This window comes from Cricetulus griseus, chromosome 7 (assembly GCF_003668045.3).
Source record: "Cricetulus griseus strain 17A/GY chromosome 7, alternate assembly CriGri-PICRH-1.0, whole genome shotgun sequence".
Taxonomy (NCBI): Eukaryota; Metazoa; Chordata; class Mammalia; order Rodentia; family Cricetidae; genus Cricetulus; species Cricetulus griseus.
Genome location: NC_048600.1, coordinates 26,134,354 through 26,156,548, shown reverse-complemented (window position 1 = coordinate 26,156,548; position 22,195 = coordinate 26,134,354). Strand labels below are relative to the sequence as shown.

Genomic DNA, 22,195 nt, shown 5'->3' with positions numbered 1-22,195 from the left:
AAACCAGCTTGTAAGATACAAAAGCCCCTAAGCCTACTTAATGTGCCACACCAGGATTAGGAATAGACGTGTTACCTGAGAATATAAGGATATAAGCACATGAAGAAATGTCTGCCAGATAGTAAGTAGTAACACCAACAGTCCAGCTGAATGTGCACAGAAGGAGTACACAGAACATTTAGTACACATGGTCTTGATATTCTCTCCATGGGTACTTCACAACTTGAGACCACTACTTCAGTAAACACTGAGCAGTTTACTTCACAACTTGAGACCACTACTTCAGTAAACACTGAGCAGAAGAGGGAACTAAAAGCAGGTATTCATATATGACTGAGTAATGGAAAAGTAGCTTTGATGAAAGTAAAGGCAATGAATACTGAAAAAAGAAAAGTGGAGACTAAAGTAACAGGAAGGCTTTGAAACTACAATTTTCAGGGAAAAAAAAAAAACATAAAAGATGAAGGAAAAGAGACCATTATACGACTCTGTATGTCTTGAGAAACTTGGGACAAAGAGAAACACATGCCCCTTTAACTGCTGAGCCACCTCTCCAGTTACTATTTAGTTTTGATTATCATTACTCTGTGTATATGTGTATGAGCAAGCACCCACGTACACACGATGTGTATGGTGGTACCAAGGCACACATGCAGAGACAAGACAGTAACTTTATGAAAGCCTCTCTGCTTCCACCTTTATGCAAGCTCAAAGGACTAAATTAGGCTACTAGCTTTACTTACTAGCCATCTTGGTTTTTATTTTGCCTTGTTTTGTTTTTCCAAGACAGGGTTTCTCTGCATAGGCCTGGCTGTCCTGAAACTTGCTTTGTAGACCAGGTTGGCCTTGAACTCAAGAGATCGCCTGCCTCTGTCTCCCAAGAGCTGAAATTAAAGGTGTGCGTCGCTGCCACTGCCGCCGCCGCCACTGCCTCCACCACCACCACTGCCACCGCCACCAACACCACCACCAGGCTGCCAGGGAAGTTTTTGTTTTTTTAAGATTTTATTTATTAAGCCGGGCGTTGGTGGCACATGCCTTTAATCCCAGCACTCGGGAGGCAGAGGCAGGCAGATCTCTGTGAGTTCGAGACCAGCCTGGTCTACAAGAGCTAGTTCCAGGACAGCCTCCAAAAGCCACAGAGAAACCCTGTCTTGAAAAACAAAACAAAACAAAAAAAGATTTTATTTATTATATATACAATGTTCTGCCTGCATGTATCCCTGAAGGCCAGAAGAGGGCACCAGATCTCATTATAGATGGTTGTGAGCCACTATGTGGTTGCTGGGAATTGAACTCAGGATCTCTGGAAGAACAGTCAGTGCTTTTAACTTCTGAGCATTTCTCCAACCCCCCCCCCCCGGAAGATTTTTAACTGACACTTTTGCAATAGTCTCAAATGTTTTTATTCATCCAAATAAAAAGGATGCCAATAAGCTGGTTCCCAGGCTTCACAAGAACTGGTATGAAAAGAAATTTCTGTTGTTTTTCATGAAGTCTGGTATTGCCATGGTGACTCCACACAAGTAATATACCTATGCACATCTAAAATCAGATCAAGACCTGATTATTCAAAAGTAAAAACCACTTAAATACCTGACAAGAGACCTGGAGGTAACCATCTCACTAGTCAGAACCGAGAAGCACACTAGAGACATGTATGTGCAATCCAATTCAGTACTCACAAAAATGTTCTGAGGTTAAGTAGCTACTAATGCTACTCCAAGATGAGAGAGCTTAGCCTGGGTGACAGGAAACCAATGTCCTGTAGGCTACAAACAGAAGCAGTCAACACTGATTCTTTTTCCATAGTACCAGCTATTACATACAAAAATGTATATTGAAGTTTTACTGCTGAGATCAAAGACCCTAGTAGGGAAGCTACTACTTTTTGATGTTGTTTTCTTTTTTAATTATACTTTTTAAATTTTTATGTGTATGGGTGTTTTGCCTGCATGTTTGTCTATGCACCATATGCATGTAGTGCCCAGAGAGGCCAGAAGAGACTGTGTCAGATCCCCAGGAACTAGAGTTATGGACAGTGTGAGCCACCAGTTAAGTGTCCTATGGAAGAGGCAGTAATACTCTTAACCACTTTAGCTATTTCTCCAGCCTCTCCTCCCTAATCCCCAATGTTTTTTTTAAGAATTTACTTATTTTACGTATATGAGTGTTTTGGCTGTGTGTATGTAGGTGAACCCTGTGTATGCAATTCTTGTGGTGAAGGCAGAAGAGGGCACTGGATCCCACGGCACCAAAGTTAAGGACAGTAGTGAGACCCCATGCAATGCTGAAACTGAACCTGAGTCCTCTGAAGAGCAGCAAGTGATCACATGGCTGGAGCCATGTCTCCAGCCCCATACTGCTGCTTACTCCAGAACCAATGCTCTCATATATTATGGCACATGAGTGACATACCAAAGTTACCCTTAGAATGAAACTTTATTTGTAGAAATTGGTTAACATTGTCCTTTGCGGTAACCTAACCTTTTCTTTCAACCTAACTAGAAAAAAATTTCATATGGAAAGAGTAATTTGGGCTATTATGAAACTTCCTTCAATTAACTTGGAAAAACAAAACATATCATAAAGATGTGCTAAATTGGAATAATCTCTCCCTATACCTATTATACTAATTTACTACATACAAATCAATCTTTAAAATAGATGGAAGAAACACATGGATGTTTCCTTTACAATTTTACTCCTTTTAAAGAATCCCTGCCTAAGGTAACAGAGGCAAAAGCAAAACACAAGCTCTTGCATCAGGCACCAGATTCATAAAATGTTAAGATATTTTTCATTTTTAAAAACACAAGATTTTGGCTAACAGCAACAACAAAAATAAAATTTTATACCTACATATTTTTCTTTCATTTCTTTGACATACTTCACAATAATGACCACATTAGCATTGACCAGTAACTACTCTGACATTAAAACATGGAAAGCTGAGTCAAGGTGTGGTGGTGCATGCCTTTAATCCCAGTACTTCAGGAGTCAGAGGCAGGAAGATCTCTGTCAGTTGGGAGGCCAGCCTGATCTACAGTGAGACCCTGTCTCAAAACAAAACAAAGCACGACCAGTTTGACTGGGATGTTGCTCAATTGGTAAGTGTGCTTGCCTAGCATATGAGAAGCCCTGTGCTAGGTCCCCAACACCCTGTAAAACAGAGCATGATGGGTATGCCTGTAGTTCTAGCACTCGGGAAGTAGAAGAGGATCAGAAGTTCAAGGTCATTTTCAACACAATGAATTCCTAGCTAGTCTAAAATGTAGATCCTGTCAAAAAAACAAAGCCAAAAAGCAAACAACTAAAAGAAAAGCAAGGATAAGTAAAGATCTGGCACGCATCTGTTCAAAATCCAACCACAAATTCTAGTATCTCTTCCATAATCACAACAAATCATTAAGTACCCAGAAAACAATATATTTGTATGAAATATATTTTGGCTCTATATATTAAATAAGCAATGAAAATAATAAAACAGTTAACACTCAGGGAGTACTCTAAGCATTTCTTATCTTATTAATTCACTTAATCATCATCCTCCCCAGTGGCCTTCACAAAATAGGTACTTTGTCTATTCTTCAGGTCAGAACTTAGAGAATTTACACTTAAAGTGATCACTGTTTCTCCTTGCCATCAAGAGGATAAAACACTGTTAGGTCCCAAGAACAGAACTGAACTCTAGGAACAATTATTGAAGCCTCATGCTCAGGTATTAACAATAAGATCACCAGTATACTGCCTCATTTAATATAAACACTAGTGCTAACTGTGTGTGTCTCTCTCTCTCTGTGTGTGTGTGTGTGTGTGTGTGTGTGTGTGTGTGTGTGTGTGTGTGTGTGTGTTAACTTCACTGTATGGCTGGGCTGGCCTTGAAATCAGAGATTAGTCTATCCCAACATTCTGAATGCTGGGATTAAAGACATTCACCATCATGCTCAATTTCAGTCTGATCTTTCTTAATGAAAACACAGCTCTCATTCAGTATAGTGCCAGAGTATAATATAGTGTAGTGTTAACTTTTAGGCAGATCACATGTGAAATCAAACTGGCATTATTCCAAATCACTGTATTAAAGCTGGAATGCTATTAGTGACAGGCTGCCCTTTTTTTGAAAGATGGGAACACTGAGGCTCTCAGTATCAAAGACATAAAACCAATTACTCAAATGGCTGAACAGAATTTAGAACTATCCAGCTGCTATAAAGGGGGGGGAAAAAAAAGGGTAGTAAGAACCAAACAAATCCTTTCTTACCAACTGAACTTCACCAAAAGCACCTCTTCCAATAACTTTTACAACATCATAGTCTTCTGCTTTCATCTGTAAACCTCTGATTTTTTTCACAATTTTCTCATCTATAAAAAAAAATCACCATACTTTTAATAGCAATCATATATTAGAAACATTCAAAAATAGTCACCCTATTTGTAAACATGTTTTATTTCTAGATATTAGAATTAACTTTTAACTGATTCTGTTAGTCTTTAGGATCCTATTTTAACACTGCAAAGTGTGGGAATGTGTGTGGTACAGTGACAAACTGCTTGCTTACCATGTGAGGTCCTAGGCTTCACCCCAGCACTGAAATAAACAAACACTTTAAGAAGTATGCTATCTTTGCATCAAGGGATCAAAGCTCTGTGATTTGTTGGCACACGTTCACAAGCCACACTGCCAAAAAGCAGTACTAAAGGTGCTCCACTTCTCGCTCCACTGTGTACAAGTAACATCAACAACCCAGGCAATCCTAATGCTTTATCAATCATGGCAGAAAGCAGCACAAAGCCAGGCATGCCACCCAGGACCAGGAGGCTAAACACAAGGACTACATTTCAGGCTGGCCTAGGCCATACTGCTAGAAGTTATCTCAAAAGAGAAGAGGAAGGAGTGAAATTACTCATTATTCCAAATTTAGCAATGACGCTTAACCTATTTCTCTAAAAGGCAGTAATCACATATTTCAAATATATCAACTACTATAGTAACAAAAAAAAAAAACCCTAACACTGACAATTCCCAAATAAAGGATTAACTGTGTGGATAAGGAGATGCATTACTCTTCCTTTCCCCTTTTTATTAGACATTTTTAGAATTTTAAGTTTTCTGCATTATGTGTTTGTAGGAGATCTCCATCTCTGTCTCACTGGACCAGTTATTCTCCACCTACCAGGTCCCACAGCCTCTTAATGAAATAACCACTCGAGACTTATTATCAGTTACAATCGTTTAGCCAATGGCTCCAGCTTCTTTATTGACTAGCTCTCTCTTAATTATTAACCTGTTTCTATTAACCTGTGTATCTCCACGTGGCCTTGCCTTACCAGGTTGATGCCGAGGCCTCTTGACTCTCCAGCCGTTACATGGCGCTTTCCCTGCCTCTTTCTTTAGAATTCCCACCTAGCTAAATTCTGCCTGTCCATTGGCCAAAACAGCTTTATTCATCAACCAATAAGAGAAATATATATTCACAGCATACAGAAGGACATCCCCCATCATGTGTTTAAAGAGTGTGGGTTTGTATGAGTGTGGTGCCCTCAGAAACCAGATGAGGGCATCAGATTCCCCAGGAATTATTAGCAGGTAGTTATGAGCTACCTGACTTGGGTGCTGGGAACTGAACTTAGGTCCTCTGCAAGAACAGTATGTGTTCTTAACAGCTGAGCCACCTCCAGGCCCCTGGGATTAACTTTTCCCTTTTTTTGGAGATTGTCTTGCTTTAGAGCCCAAACTAGCCTTAAAACTGTACTAGTCCTCCTGTCTCAACCTCCTGGATTGCTACATACAAGCACTATCCACCATGCCCAACTCACTTTGAGGATATATTTTCAGAATCCACTTATTCCAACATAATGCTGATAAACTTTAAGGATAATCATATACACGGTACTAATTGCTATCAGGTCATTTTTCCTTAATGAGACTTAATATACATAAATTGTTAAAACAAAGCTTATTAAAGTCTTCTGGATAAGTAAAAGCAAAGTCATAGAGTTACATATTAACTTAAAATTTTGCTTATATCAGCCATAACAAAGAGTTATATTTATATGGTCTTAACAACTCATATAAATTTTACCTTTCAAATTTTATCTACTTTACATATTGTAACTTAGTTCAGCAAAGTTACTTTGAAAAGAGAAAATATTATTTTTAAATGAAACAAATAGCATACTTAATTAAAGCAAGTTTAGTAAATTAATAGGTTGTGGTAGTTTGAATAAGAATGACCCCAGAGGTTCATATATTCGAATGCTTAGTCACCAGGGAGTGGTATTATTTGAAAGGATTAAAAGGATTAGGAGGTGTAGCCTTATTGGAGGAAGTGTGTCACTGAAAGTGGGCTTTGGGTTTCAAAAGCCCATGCCAAACCTAGTGTCCCTCTTTTGGCCTGCGGATCAGGATGTAATCAAGAGTTCTCTTGGTAATGATGTCTCTCTTCACAGCAATAGAACAGTGGCTAGGTCACAGGTTAACAAAATTAATAGATTTAAGTACCACAAATTTAACCAAACACATTTAAAGCACAGCTATATATGTTCAAACATGAATAGTAAAAATAAACATACTTACATCTATTTAAGAAATTATCTATATTTTTATTTTTCCTCAAAGCAGGAAAATCCAAGTCAAGGACCAAGGAATTTAGGCCATCCTGTTAAAAAATAAAGAGTAAAAAGCAAGTTTGTATAATTCTCAAGCATTCAAAAGTCTTTAAATCTCATACACGCTGCTCCCACTGAGTAAATATGAACCCACATTAATATACTGTGGGTTCAACATGCCCAATAGCTTGGACAAGTTTTCTAACCTGAGAATGTTAGCTGGGAGTGTACACAAGGCCGGAGTTTGATACCCAGCAAAGATAAATGCAGCTTATAAGTTTCACCTAAAAACATTAATTTTGTGTCTATTGCATATGGAAAAAAGGCAGGGAGGGACCACAGATAAGTAAGATGGCATCCTTCTCCAGGAAAATGGATGGAACTAGAAAGGATCATAATAAGTAAGGTAACCCAAACCCAGGGTGACAAACTCTGCATATTCTCTCATCAGAGGCTCCTAGCCCCAAAGCTTCAGGTGTGAGCACATATCCTAAAACAAATGCAGGTGATTTAAAAGGCCAGCCTAGGCTTATACTGTCTCACAAAAATGTGTGCTTTCTATTTCACCCAGAAAAATCTGAATCATATTAATTGACCTGCTGTCGTTTATCACTAAGAGCTAAACACAGGCTATTTATAATGCTGGATTGTTTTGTAGGTATTAGAAGATTTCAAAGCCCAATTATGTAAAGACCAACTTTATCCCATCTTCAACAAGAGTTTATTACCTAGTAAAAGAGATATTTGCCTGAAGAAGACAAGATTTACCAAGGAATACAAGAAATAAGCATGAACTAAAAGGTAAAGGGGCTGCTGGAATGGCTCAGCAGGTAAAGCACTGCACCAGCCTAATGACCTGAACTTGACCCCAGAATCAATGGTAAAAAGCCTGATATATCTGTATCCTAGCTCTTTTACCAAGAGGTGAGAGCCAGAGACAGGAGAAAGTTCCTGTAATCTAAGTACTCAGAACAGCAGAAACAAGAAATCTTTGCCTCAACAAGGTGGAAGGGGAGAACCAACTCCTGAAAGTTGCTATCTGACCTCTACACAAACACCATGGTACACATATATCTGCATTCACACACATGCATCACATAAACCTATAATAATGATAGATAAATTAAATAAAAAAATTTAACGGGAAAATGAACTATATATTTTGCCACATGAAACTTGATTATAAAAGTTGAAGTTACTGGCTTAACAGACCATAAAAACAGTCTTCCTATTTCCTCTTATGAAATTCTTACCTACAACTACAGAAAAACCATCTCTTAAGACCCCTGAAGATGCCTTTAATCCCAACACTCAGCAGGTAGAGAAGGTGGATTTTTATGAGTTCATCCTGGTTTACGTTGTGAGTTCGAGAACAGTCAGAGCTGTGCAGAGAGACCCTGCATTGAAACAATAAAGAGGGAGGGAGGGAGGGGAGGAAGGGAGGGAGGGAGGGAGGGAGGGAGAGAGAGAAGGAGGGAAGGAGGGAAGGAGGGAAGGAAGGTTGGTTCCCTGATGCCTAAAAATATAGGGAATACACTGATGAAATAATAGGTACCATTCATACTTAGGATGCTGAAAGAGTAACCAAACGTATGAACTCTGAACTGCAGGGTGGCATAGGCTCCTGCAGTGAAGCACACACACCCAGCTGGTCTCTAGCCTTCCAAGCACTGTGCCCTGCATTCTCTCTTCTCTGGAAGCAAGAACTCTCCCTCTTATCTGTCTGGATATTACTCATTTTCCACATGCACTTTGGAGAGCTTTCTCACTTTTCCCCACCTTGGATTTAAGTCTCTTTTCTGAAGTATCTCAGAAAATTATATTCATTTTGTATTAAAATATTCACTAAGGACATAGTAGCCATAAAAAAATTAATTTTCCCCACACACAGGTTTTCTCTGTGTAGTCCTGTCCTGGAACTTGCTCTGTAGACAAGACTGACCTTGAACTCAGAAATCTACCTGCTTCTGCCTTCTGAGTGCTGGGATTAAAGGTAAGCACAACCATTCCTGGATTCTGTAGAGTTTCATATCCATTTTTAATATTATATTAAAAATACTTTAATTGCTGTGGAGTTTGGGTACCTTCATAAATTTTGTGCCCATTACAAGTGCCCTCACTGGTTCTACCTCAGCTATGGTCCTTAGAGATTGACTACTATAAAATGATATTAACTGCATAACAATGAGTTGTGATAGCAAGTCATCAACTACAGCAAATTTTAGATGCAAGAAAATATGTAAGAACTTATTACTGACCCAATCAAAGAGCTAGATTTAAATGTCAGGTTGGCGTGGCTTTAATACTACTGCAGTGCTAACAGCAAGAATTTGCCCAGGGCCTGGTATCAAAACTGACAGATACTTACATGTGACACCACCTTGTTTAATTTTCCTAGCAGACTGTGCAAGAAGGTAGTTATCCTTTTTTTCTGAGTTGTGAAGAATAAGCTTAGAGAAGTTAAAACAACTTTTCAGATCTGCCCAGGGAAAAAGCCAAATAACTGGTTTGGGCTTAATACAACTTCAAGTAATTATTAGTACTCTTAATATTTTAATTAGATTCTAGGTTTTTGCCATAAAATATTAAGTCAGTGAAAGATATGGGCCAAAATATTCACAATGTAGTTCAGAAATTTTGGAATAAAATTAGTCAAATTGTATTACTAGATCTTTAGTTCATAATGAGTAATTAATTATCTTTTCCTCTATAAACAAAAAATATTCTTACTCAAGATTCAAAGAATATATACTATATTACCCAAAATTCCCCATAGAACAAAACAAATTAGTCATTTAAGCACTTCCCCCATGATAAACTATCAGAAAAAGTAACACAGCATCTGTCTGAATGCCGCCATCTAGGGGAGCTTTACAGCCGCCAGGCACACAGTTAAGCAGTGAGGGAATGGACAGCTCCCATGCTGGGAAACCTGAGGTGAAATTAAAGAATCATTCTAGTTGGATTATTTCTAAAACAACAGCATTCATTTTCTGCTGTACATGATGATCCACGCCTTTAATCCCAGAACCCAGGAGACAGAGGCAAGCAGATCTCAGTGAGTTCAAGGCCAGCCTGGTCTATGTAGTAAATTCTGGACCAGCCGGGGCTAACCATCAAGGCCTTTATTTTTCCTTTATTTTTTTTTTTAAATCTTACATAAAAAGTTACTGAAGGAGGCTGGAGAGAGGGCTGAGGAAACACATTGAGGAGAAAATAAATGAAGTATCAACCTTACCTTTTTTTTAGTATGTGTGAGTTTGTACATGTGAGTACAGTACCCTCGGTGTGTCAGATCTCCTGAACCTAGAGCTACATACATTATGGATGACCTGATAAGGGTGCTGGAAACAAACCTGGGTCCTGTACCATACCAATATGTGATCTTAAGCACGGGGCCATCTCTCCAGCTCCAAGTCACTTTTTAATTTAATTTTTATTTTTAAAAAAAAGAAACAAGCCACACCACACTGGGAAAGGAATACATGAAACAAGCAGCTTTCTCTTTTGTCCATACAACAGTCTCAAGGAATCCTCATCGAGTGGAGAGTAGGTGGCACCGCTGTTCTAAAACATGTGCTCTTTTGTGCTTTCTCCTTCTAACTTTGTATGTAAATAGGCAGCTACAACAGCCTACCTCATTTTAATGAAAAAGTAAAAGCAGCCTTTCTTTTTAAAGATTTACTTTCCATTATGTTAAATTATGTGTATGTGTATGTGTATGTGTATGTGCAGGTGTCCCCAGGTGCTGGAGAAGAATAGCAGATTCCCTGGAGCTAGAGAGAGCTAAAGTGGCTTGAGCCATTCTATGTAGGTGCTGGGAACTGAACTCAGGCCCTCTGGAAGAGCAGCAGACTTTTCTAAAACTCTCTTGACCACTTAAGTACAGCTAGTAACCATCACCACGTAGAACTCCTGTTTACTGTTCCTTCATTTCTGGCACTTCCTTGAGCAGGACTAAGGATTTCTTGTCTACCAAGTACATATAAGCAACTCATTGAACAAAACAAAACTATTTATGCCCAGTGGTAGTGGTACAGGCCTTTAATCCCAGAGCTCAGGAGGCAGAGGCAGGCAAGGCCATCCTGGTCTATAGAGTGTCCAAGACAGCCAGGACTACAGAGAAACCCTGTCATGAAAAACTGAAACCAAACCAAAACAAAAATGTTGAACCTGAATTTTTGTTTAATTGTAACCCACAAATAGCCACAATCTTTCTTTCATTTAAAAGAGAAAAGCAACAAAATATATATGTGAATGAACTTTGTCTCCGTACCACCTTTTAGGCTTGAAAAACTATTTCTCAAAGTCATGTTGTAGCCCAGATTTATTTTCAGGCATCCACCAGATGGCCAAAAAACCTGAAAGTCTCCTAAACTGTAAATGTGTACCCCACAGGGTGTACAAAAAACGATCTGCTGAGACACAGGAATGACAGGGTTGAATGTTACAATATGACTGTTGTAGCTCTAGGGATCATGCCTAGAGCCACTGCCAGCTCAGGTAAGTGGTCCACCTCGGAGCTACAACCACACAGGTAAAATTTAATACAGCAGATTTCAGTAACATTTCACTCTTGGCAACAACATTAAACTAACTGTGATATAATGTAAAATACATGTATCTTATACATGACTACTCTTGCATATTGCCTACTAATATTTAAACTCTTTACCTAATCTCAGATTAAAATTGTGCCATTTTAAAGCACAGACATGTCAAAACACAGCAAACTACAAAATTTAAATATAGTGTCCACTACACTGAAATTATTTAAAACTTGAAGTATACATCACAGGTGTAAATTAAAACAAAATGAAAGTAGTAACAGCAATAAAAAGTTGGCCCTTCACCTTTTCCATATATTAAGCTCTTATAACCAAAAATGAGGCAAAAAAGAATGAGGCTGAAGTAACATGGACCCTCAATAATGCGCACATTCATCCAGAGCCTATCTGAACTGGGGACTAAGTTCACAGTTTCTAACCATGAGACCTTCAATAAAAGAAGGAATGAACAATTAAGTGAACATAATTTCCTCTAGCATGTTGATGTTTTTAAATGATGATGAGCAAGTTTTCTCAAATTAAAGAGAAAGCTTTATCAATATAAGCTTTTATCAGTAAGGAAAATGTCAGAAGTCAGGAAGAAATGCCTTCCTAAAGCACAGAGCCTCCTAAGCAACTGCTCCTATTCAAAACATATAATATACACTGTCTCAAAGAAAAAAACCTCAAGCCTCGGGGACTGAACTAAGGCTACAGGTGCACACATGTTTGTGATGTTGGGCACAACTGCCAAGAGACTTACTGTGATCACAACTTTATTTTAATCACTACAAATTTTCTTACTCTTTTGGTTAAAAGCCTGATACTATTCTAATTTCTCCAATATTCCTCTGCATGGCTTTTTAAGAACACATATTTTAGAGCTGGCAGGATGGTGAGATGGGTAAAGTCATCTACGGCCAAGCCTGACAACTTGGTTCAATCTCTAAGCCCCACATGGTAGGAGAGAGAATTCCCAAGTTGTTCTCTGACTTCCTCTTGTACACACACACACAAACACCCACACATTAAAAACAAATCATCATCCAACAAGCCATTTAAGACCTAGACAATGATGTTACTGTCCTGAATTGAATCAAGCACTGAACTAATTTTCATTAAATGAAATGATAATGATTTGGAAAATCTCTTTAGCTTTTCTGTTTTGTTCCATTTCTTTAATATCAAAGAATTATTACTCTAAATCTACTCTAAAAATCCAGACACTACCAGGAAACATTAATTCTCCCTGTATTTTGCTTTGTTTTGACTGACATATCCCAGAAACAAACAGCTGGAAAGTACAGCTTTCTTGACAACATATGCCTTGGAAGGCACTGAAGAACAAATCAAAGAGTAAGGAAATTGTGCAGTGAGAACTTACTAGACAACTGGGAAGAAGCACTCATATGCTTTAACCTAGCTGTTAAATACATGGTGGACACTGCTGTAGCAGAAATAACAAAGAAGACAAATGCACCCTCAGTATCCATTACTTCTTTAACACTAATGTTAAAGAAAGCTTTTCTAACAGAGGTAGTACTTTGGCTGAAACACAAAACTCTTGAACTCCACATCCTCCAGGAGAGAACATAGAAACTTACAGACAGGGCTACACATGTTCAGAGAGCAAGCTTTTATAGCCCAGGGCATAGACACTGTAATACATCATCTCACCAACACAAAAATTGGAAACGATAAGAGTGTGAAGTGTGAACGGATTCTCAATCCTTTGTGGTGAGATGAAAAGCTACCATGAAAGTTTCTAGTTTTATACAAAACTTTTCTGGGTAATCATTCACAACATATGTTTTAAAAAACTTACAGATGAATTATATATTCTTCTATAAAAAGTTAAATTGCTATAAACTTACTGATTTTGCCTCACTATAGCAAGTTATTAACAACAGTATCCTGGTGGATACTTTTAAAGAAAAGTCTAAGTAAGGACAACAGTAAATGACAAAACAAAACAAACAAAACAAAAAACAAAAAACAAAAACACAAACTATTTTTAATGTTTTGAAAGAAATGACTGCTATAGAGAAAATACTTTGAAAAGGGCTGTCTGGAAATGTCACCATGCACATATGAGTACTACTGAGTAACATGCTTTGCACCTTGGGATGAATGAACTATGTTAACTTACATGCTTAAAACATTTAAACTGAGCCAGGTGTTGGTGGCTCAAGCCTTTAATCCCAGCACTCAGGAGGCAGAGGCAGGAGGATCTCTATGAGTTCGAGGTTAGCCTGGTCTACAGAGCGAGTGCCAGGACAGCCTCCAAAGCTACACAGAGAAACCCAGCCTCAAAAAAAAAAAAAAAAAAAAAAAAAATGATACTCTGGGGCTGGAGAGATGGCTCAACAGTTGAGAGCACTAACTGTTCTTCCAAAGAACCCAGTTCAATTCCCAGCACCCACATGGCAGCTCACAACTGTCTGTAGCTCCTGTTCCAAGATGTGATGCCCTCATACACAAACATGCAGGCAAAATACCAATGCATATAAAATAAAAATAAAAATTTTTAAAAACTTTAAGCTATATGCTAAACCAACTAAAACTAAAAGTAGTTGCATGTATTTTTGCCATTGTACTTCACCACATCACTGCTGCTGCTTACTACTAAACCACTTTAGAGAACTAAGTTCCACCTTTATGTAGTAATGTCCCACTTTATCTCTGATGGAAGTGCTCTTCTGTGCACTGTGCCTAATGCAAATGAAGTCTTTTATAGAACATACATGTGCACAAAGACACCTTGTCTTGAGGCCAAGGGCACTAACTAGCTCCCTGTGGTGACAGAGCCAGTGAAACTGAGTGGATTCAAACACAAAATTTTATTATTAAAATACAAAAATGCAGCTAACCTGGTTCATTTTTAAGATCTACCCTCCACCACCTGAGAAAGCAAAAGCTTACAAAGTCTCAATAACCACAAAGTTATTATTTGAACAGAATCAACAAATTTAGTAACTGGTGTGTTGTGCACCCTTCTGCTGTGGAATATTATTTTAACTGTGTAAAGGTATATTACATTTGTTTCTGTTGCTTTTGTTAACAATGCAATGACATGTTACATTTGTTTGATTAAATAAAATTAACCTGGGGTCAGGAGACTGAGTCAGTAACTAACTGATAGGACGTGGTAGGGAGGAACTAAGTATAGAAAGTCCTTCAGTGGGGGCTGAGCAAAAGGATGGCCCCTTTTTCCGGAGATAGGAACAAGGAGAGAAGGTTAGCTACTTGCTACTCAGCATCTCTGAGCTAGCAGAATTTCACCTCAACCTTTGAATCCCGAGTTCTATAGAAGGATAGAGATTTAGATAAAGTTCCCTTTAGTGACCAGATGTCTCTGTTGTTGGGTAATACTACATTCTTGGCATTAAAGACTAAATGAAATTATAGTTTTCCTTAGTTATGATAGAAAGTAGGTATAAAACTTTGGAATCACTAAAATAAGTATTTTCTGAATTTGCTAAATACAAATGGACTACATACTTGTAAATGTAATTCTTACTTGATAACTGTTTTGTTGTATATAGTTTTACTATGTTAAAGTTAAAGCCTTTTATTTTTTATTTAGACAAAAAGGGGGAAATGTGGAATATTAGTTTAAGATGTGTTACATTCATTTATACTATAGAATATTTGTTTAATGATGCAAAGATGTGTTGCATTCCTTTGTGTTGCACTTGTTTAACTCTGTAAAACTGTGTTACTTTGCCTGTCTAAAACATCTAACTGATCTAATAAAGAGCTGAACAGCCAATAGCAGAGAGAGAGAGAGAGAGAGAGAGAGAGAGAGAGAGAGAGAGAGAGAGAGGAGAGGGAGAGGGAGAGGCAGGGAGGCAGGCAGGGCTGTCAGGCAGAAAGGATAAATAGGAGAAATCTAGAGTATGAAGGGGGAGGATGGAAAAAAGGAGGAGAGGAGGATGCCAAGGGCCAGCCATCCTGCCACTCAGCCAGCCAGGGAATAAGAAGGAAAAGAAAGATATATAGACTAAAGAAAAGTAAAAGTTCCAGAGGTAAAACATAGTTAAAAAGAAATGGTATAATTTAAGCTAGAAAAGCTGGCTAGAAACAAACCAAGCTAAGGCCAGGCTTTCATAAGGATAAGTCTCTTTATTTATTTGGGAGCTCGGTGGTAGGATCCCAAAGAACAAAGAATTTAAAAACAAACAACAACAACAAAAAACCTATACCCTTCATTTTTATCTTTATTTTAAAAAATAAAAATAAATAAAACAGAAACAACAAAAAACTGTAACAGTCCTCAGAAGGCAGGAACAAAGTATATTCAAGAACTGATCTTCTGGCCTGGCAGTGGTGGCGCACACCTTTAATCCCAGCACTTGGGAGGCAGAGGCAGGCGGATCTCTGTGAGTTCGAGGCCAGCCTGGTCTACAAAGCTACACAGAGAAACCCTGTCTCGATAAAACTCAAAAAGAACCTGATTTTCAAAATCACTGCACTGACATTAAGCAAATTTTATAAAAACAGTAAAGTTTATTTCATTTAGTGGAAAAGACTGATACATTAGTAAAATCAAGTAATATTTTAAACATTTATTTATACATTTACCTTTCATTAACAAAACATCTTTTGTAAATATTTTCAAATTTTTTTTTCTAACATGGTCACAAGATTAGAAATTTAACAACCACAAATTTCCTAAAGGCAAAAAATGTTTCATTATCTTCAATTCAGTAAAAACTTTATTTTCTATGTTCTAAACACACACAGAGACATACATGTAGAGTATGTATGTGTATAGACACACAAAGTCAAACTATTGAGTAAATAAGTGCTTACTCAACACGATGGTGTCAACACAGCAAAGGTGAATGAGTTACTGTGCATGAAGCTAACTGCTTGGTTGAACCCCAGAAGTGCCATGCCATCACAACCAGACTTAAAAAGCCTTTCCTCTGCCATAGGGACACTTCCTCCATTCTCCCATGTTTCTCAGGTTCTCCTTACCTCTTCCCTTTCTGCTCCATCTACCCCTGTTCTTATGCTGAGTAATACATAATCAATCTTGATTTTGGTCCCTCACCAATATTATTCAATAGCTTCCAGACAAAGTCTAGACAAGGAAACACTGAGCTGACAAGTAACCTTCTGACCTGACACTTACTACAGTTATACTGCCCTTCATTCACACTTGGTGTAGATTCCTACTGTCCAGTATAGGAGTCAGAAGTCCTGTGAAACTATTAGCACTTGAATCATGGCTAGCCTGAATTGAGAAGCATTCTAAATATAAGATATACATCAGATTTCAAAGATTTAGGACCAAAACAAGAGTGTAAACCATGCCATTAATATTTTAAAATATCAATCACATGCTGAAATGATCACATTTTGATTATGAGGTTAAATGAAATTACTATTTAAATTTATTCTATTCATTTATTTCTACTTAAAAAATATGTGTAAAGATCTTTTCCCTGCATATATCTGTGCCTGGTCATGGAGACCAAAGGAGTGCATCAGATCCTCTGGAATGGAGTTACAAACAGATGGCTGTGAGCCAACATGAGGGTGCCAAAAATCAAACACGGGTACCCAAGGGTCCTCTTAATTTCTGAGTCCCCTATTTGTACTTTTTAAAACAAAGATTGCTAGAAAAATGTCAACTACACGTGTCTCCCACATTACCTACTGCACAGAACTGCTAGACAATAGTCTTTCACAGTGATCTCTGTACTCTAACTTTTCAAACTAGTCTTTGAGTGATTCATCAATCAACACCCTTCTGTGGGAAGCCATGTTCCATGAGTGTAAGAAAGTGTTCTTTAGTCTGCTCTACTTGCCCACATCTTTCTTACTCTCTTCAAAACAAAGCTCAAAGGAGACATTCCCATGACATCTTCCTTCATGAGCAGGGAGGCCTCATGAGCCTGTCTTACTGTAAGCTTCTATACATTACATGTTCTTCAAGGAGGATGTCACTCTATATTTACAACAGTTATTATTGCACATAGTTTTATCAAGTCTATTAGCCATAAGTTCAAGTACAAAATCCTTCAAATTCAATTTGTCTCCTCTATTGCTTCTGTCCTAATATCTTAGTCTTCCTTCAAATATTAACAAGAGGATCAGCAACACAATCATTAAAGATTAAATGTTACATTTAGCATATTAAATATTTTTATACAGATTCATAATTCATTTACCCCTGAACCTTTAAAATGACCTCTCTTTCACACTCATGCTCTAGTGGGAACCCTGATCTCCCCTGATGGCATGGCGTACCTTATTCTACAACTGTTCTGTAGGATGGACTCTATACGTTCCTTGTCCCCAGGAACTCCATAACTAACTATCCTTCCTCCTCCCTTTCTGAGAACTTAGCTTGCCATCAGATGACCTGTGACTCACTACCACTTAGTAAGTCACCTGCTACCCTTTAGGCTCACTAATCTCAGTCTCTATAATGTCTTGACTTCTTGTGCAATGCTACAGTCTCCAAGATTATTCTTCTCATAAACATCCATTCCCATGGTAACATCACCAATAAATGCAACACCTCCATAATTTCAATTTTAAATACTCTGTACTTTAAGCACCATCTTATCTTTCCAGCATACTCTAACACAGTGGTTATCAACACGTGGGTTGAGACCCCCCCCCTTGAGGGTTGAATGACACTTCACAAGGGTCATACATCTAACAGATATTTACAATAGGATTCACAACAGTAGCAAAATTACAGTGATGAAGTAGCAACAAAAAAAAATTATAGTCTGGGGTCACCACAACATGAAGAACTGTATTAAAGGGTCACAGCATTAGAAAGGTAAGAACAACTGCTCTAATGCCTGTCTAAGTTAGGGTTTCTATTGCTGTAAAGAAATACCATGACCATGGCAACTCTTAACAAGAAAACATTGGGATGGCTTGCTTACAGTTTCAGAGGTTCAGTACATTATCATCAGGGGAGGGAGCATGGTCGCATGTAGGCAGACATGGAGATGGTTACATCTTGATCAGGCCACAGGAAATGACTGTGACACTGAGGGAAGCTTAAGTAAAAGAGACCACAAAGCCTGCACCCACAATGACACACACTTCCTTCAACAAGGCCACAATTCCAGTATTCCTTTGATCCAACAATAACCTTCAATCCAGATTCTATCTTTTCCCACTCTGCTTCCTCCCCATACTCCTCACCTAACTCAAACTCCACAGCCAATCATCACACTCACACCCTTATACTTTGTCCCAGATGGTCTCTCAAGCCTACTGTTCTGACTGACAACCTTGATAGCCCAATTCTTTCTCTACTCAATTCTCATTCACATTCATTCATATATTTATTATCTCTTTTGCCCTCTCTTTATTATATAAAATACATTATTCCTTTTACAGTAGGAAAACAAAGGCTCTTGAACCACTTTACACACAGCCATCATCCCCTTTATCTTTACAAGAAAATTCTTCGAAAGAAGTATTACAGTAGTTGTCTTTAGCTTTGGTGCTCCCATTAACCTCAGACTTCAATCCAATGTGTTTACCACCACCTACTACAATAACAAAATAGCTCAAGCTCATCAATGACCTCACATCATCAGTGACTAATTTGCTCACATCTGTGAATAGTCTCTGTGCACTTCTTGAGAATCTTCCTTCAGTTGGCTTTGGTGAATATAAATGGTTTCTCAGTGTCTTTCTGATTGTCCCATCTGTCTCCTTCACTAGCTTTTTCCTGTGTTGGCCTCTTGCATTTTAAACCCACTTGCTCTATGGCATTCATCCTGTTTCATGTCTGTAAATGCCATCTCTGTACTGATGGGTTCTAAATTCATTATGTATTTTCCACAAAAAAAAAAAAAAACAAGAAAAACCTCAGATCCAAGACAAGTCTTTAAACAACATCTAAAGCTGTGCCCTATCACGTCTCACTACAACCACACCTACTTCAGTCTTCCACATCTCAGTTAATAGCAATCCCACCCTTCCCAATACTCAGACCAATCATTTGGGTAGGAAGCTGGACCTCTTCTCTCTGAGCTCAAATTCAACCAACACCAATCCTATTTGCATGGCTTTCAAAGTGAATCCGAAGTTCCTCCCTCCAGTTTCACCATCCCTACAAGTCACCATCACTTTGCAAGCTTGAATTTTTGTAAATGCCCACTACTAAATTTTCTTGTTTTCGGTCTTGACATCCCCCTCCTCTAAGATTACTTAACAGAATGCCAAGGATGCTTCTGTGACTCCACTACTCAGAATATCCAATAGCTAGGAAGCACAAGCTAACTTGATCTCCTATTACTTTCACACATTCTGCCACAGCCATACTGACCTTTTTAAAGTTTTAAAGTCACCAAAGGAGCATCATACATGGTTTGAGTAAAAGTGGGATATGGATAGATGGATGGATGGACAGATGGACAGACGGACGAACAAAGACGTATCGACAGTAGCCAGGGCCTTAACAAGAAGGAACATCACAGCAGCACCCACAGTCCTGTGGGATTAAAAGACTGGCTCCATATGGAGAAACCAGACAAATTAGTTAACTTTTCATAAAACAACAGGAGTCTACTTCACATCATCAACAGAAGTGCAAACCCAGAAGAAGAGTTTGGAATAAATAACAGTGCTGGAGTGAAACAGGACATCAATATAAATTTGTGAATCTCAAGATCTAAAGACAGTCATGATAAAGGTTTTGGAGAAATCAGGGATAACAGGAACATACCTCAACATAATAAAAGCAATATAAAGGAAGCAGGCACCCAACATCAAATTAAATGCAATTAATTGAGAGAAACTCAATGCAATTCCTCTAAAATCAGGGACAAGACAAAGCCGTCCACTCTCTCCATACCTCTTCAATATTGTACTTGAAGTTCTAGCTAGAGCAATAAGACAACAAAAGGAGATCAAGGGAATACAAATCAGAAAGGAAGAAGTCAAACTCTCACTATTTGCAGATGATAGTCTACATAAGTGACCCGAAAAAATCTACCAGGGAACTCCTACCGCTGATAAACACCTTCAGCAAAGTGGCAGGATACAAGATTAACTCAAAAAAATCTGTAGCCCTACTGTATACCAATGACACATTGGTGGAGAAAGAAATCAGAGAAACATCACCCTTTACAATTGCCACAAACAACATAAAATACCTTGGGGTAACACTAACCAAAAAAGTGAAAGACCTGTACCATAAGAATTTTGAGTCTCTAAAGAAAGAAATTAAAGAAGATACCAGCAAATGGAAATATCTCCCATGCTCTTGGATAGGTAGGATCAACGTAATAAAAACGGCAATCTTGCAAAAGCAATCTACAGATTCAATGCAATCCCCATCAAAATCCCAACACAATTCTTCACAGACCTTGAAAGAATAATTCTCAACTTTATATGGAGAAACAAAAGACACAGGATAGCCAAAAACAACCCTGTACAATAGAGGAACTTCTGGAGGCATCACTATCCCTGACTTGAAGCTCTATTACATAGCTATAGTCCTGAAAACAGCTTGGTATTGGCACAAAAAGAGACAGGTAGACCAATGGAATAGAGTTGAAAACCCTGATATTAACCCACACACCTACGAAAACCTGATTTTTGACAAACAATCCAAATGTATACAATGGAACAAAGAGAACATCTTCAACAAATGGTGCTGGCATAACTGGACGTGGATATGTAGAAGAATACAGATAGACCCAAGCCTTTTGCCCTGCACAAAACTTAAGTTGAAATGGATCAAAGACCTCAACATAAACCCAGCCATCCTGAACCTATTAGAAGATAAAGTGGGAAATACCCTTGAATTAATTGGTACAGGAGACTGCTTCCTGAACATAACACCAGTAGCACAGACACTGAGATCAACAATTGGTAAATGGGACCTCCTGAAACTGAGAAGCTTCTGTAAGGCAAAGGACACAGTCAGCAAGACAAAACGGCAGCCCACAGACTGGGAAAAGATAGTCACCAACCCCACATCTGACAGAGGACTGATCTCCAAAATATACAAAGAACTCAATAAGATAGTCTCCAAAATAACAAACAATCCAATTAAAAAGTGGGGTACAGAACTAAATAGACAATTCTCAATAGAGGAATCTAAAAGGCTGAAAGACACATAGAAAGTGTTCAACCTCCTTAGCCATCAGGGAAATGCAAATCAAAACAACTCTGAGATACCATCTTACTCTTGTGTCAGAATGGCTAAAATCAAAAACACCAATGACAGTTTATGCTGGAGAGGATGTGGAGAAAGGGGAACACTTCTTCCACTGCTGGTTGGAGTGCCAACTTGTATAGAAAATCAGTAAGGCGACACCTCAAGAAAATAGGAATCAGTCTACCACAAGATCCAGCAATTCCACTCTTAGGCATATACCCAAAAGAAGCACATTCATACAAGGACATCTGTTCAACGATGTTCATAGCAGCACTATTTGTAATAACCAGAAACTGGAAGCATCCTAGATGCCCCTCTACTGAAGAATGGATAGGGAAAATGTGGTACATTTACACAATGGAGTACTACTTAGCAGAAAAAAACAACAGAATTTGAAATTTTCAGGAAAATGGATGGAACTTGAAGAAACCATTCTGAGTGAGGTAACCAATCACAAAAAGACAAACAAACATGATATGTACTCACTCATATGTGGATTTTAGACATAGAGTAAAGGATTACCAGCCTACAATCCACACTGCCAGAGAATCTAGTAAACAAGGAAGACCCCCTAAAAGAGACAAACATTGTCCCCTGGAGAAGGGGAAAGGGTCACGATCCTGAGCAAATTGAGGGCATGCGAAGAGGGGGGAGGGAGCTACGAGAGTAAGAAGGGAGGAAGAGGAAGGATGCAGAGGTCATGAGGGAGCAGAAATGTTGAGTCAGGTGAAGAATAGAAGAAAGGATATGTGATAGGTAGGGTTTTACTTGTGGGAGGTGGTAGGAGAGGACGGGAGGGAGAAGGGAACTGGGATTGTCATGTAAATCAATCTTGTTTCTAATTCAAATAAAAAATGATTTTAAAAAAGGCTATTTAAAATAA

At 38.4% G+C, this 22,195-nt stretch overlaps 1 protein-coding gene across 2 annotated transcripts in view; it reads right to left on the bottom strand.

The window, feature by feature from the left end:
* The window catches only part of Rock2 (Rho associated coiled-coil containing protein kinase 2), a 98,087-nt gene that overhangs the window by 53,994 nt on the left and 21,898 nt on the right, over positions 1–22,195 (bottom strand). The window contains exons 2-3 of one of the 2 annotated variants that reach the window (XM_027424668.2): positions 6,581–6,662; positions 4,265–4,365 (exon numbers count right to left, since the gene is read on the bottom strand). In XM_027424668.2, the coding sequence (XP_027280469.1) occupies positions 4,265–4,365; positions 6,581–6,662 (183 nt within the window). Of the gene's footprint in view, positions 1–4,264; positions 4,366–6,379; positions 6,399–6,580; positions 6,663–22,195 lie in introns of those variants that run through there. The other variant, XM_035447462.1, reaches the window with a different exon arrangement.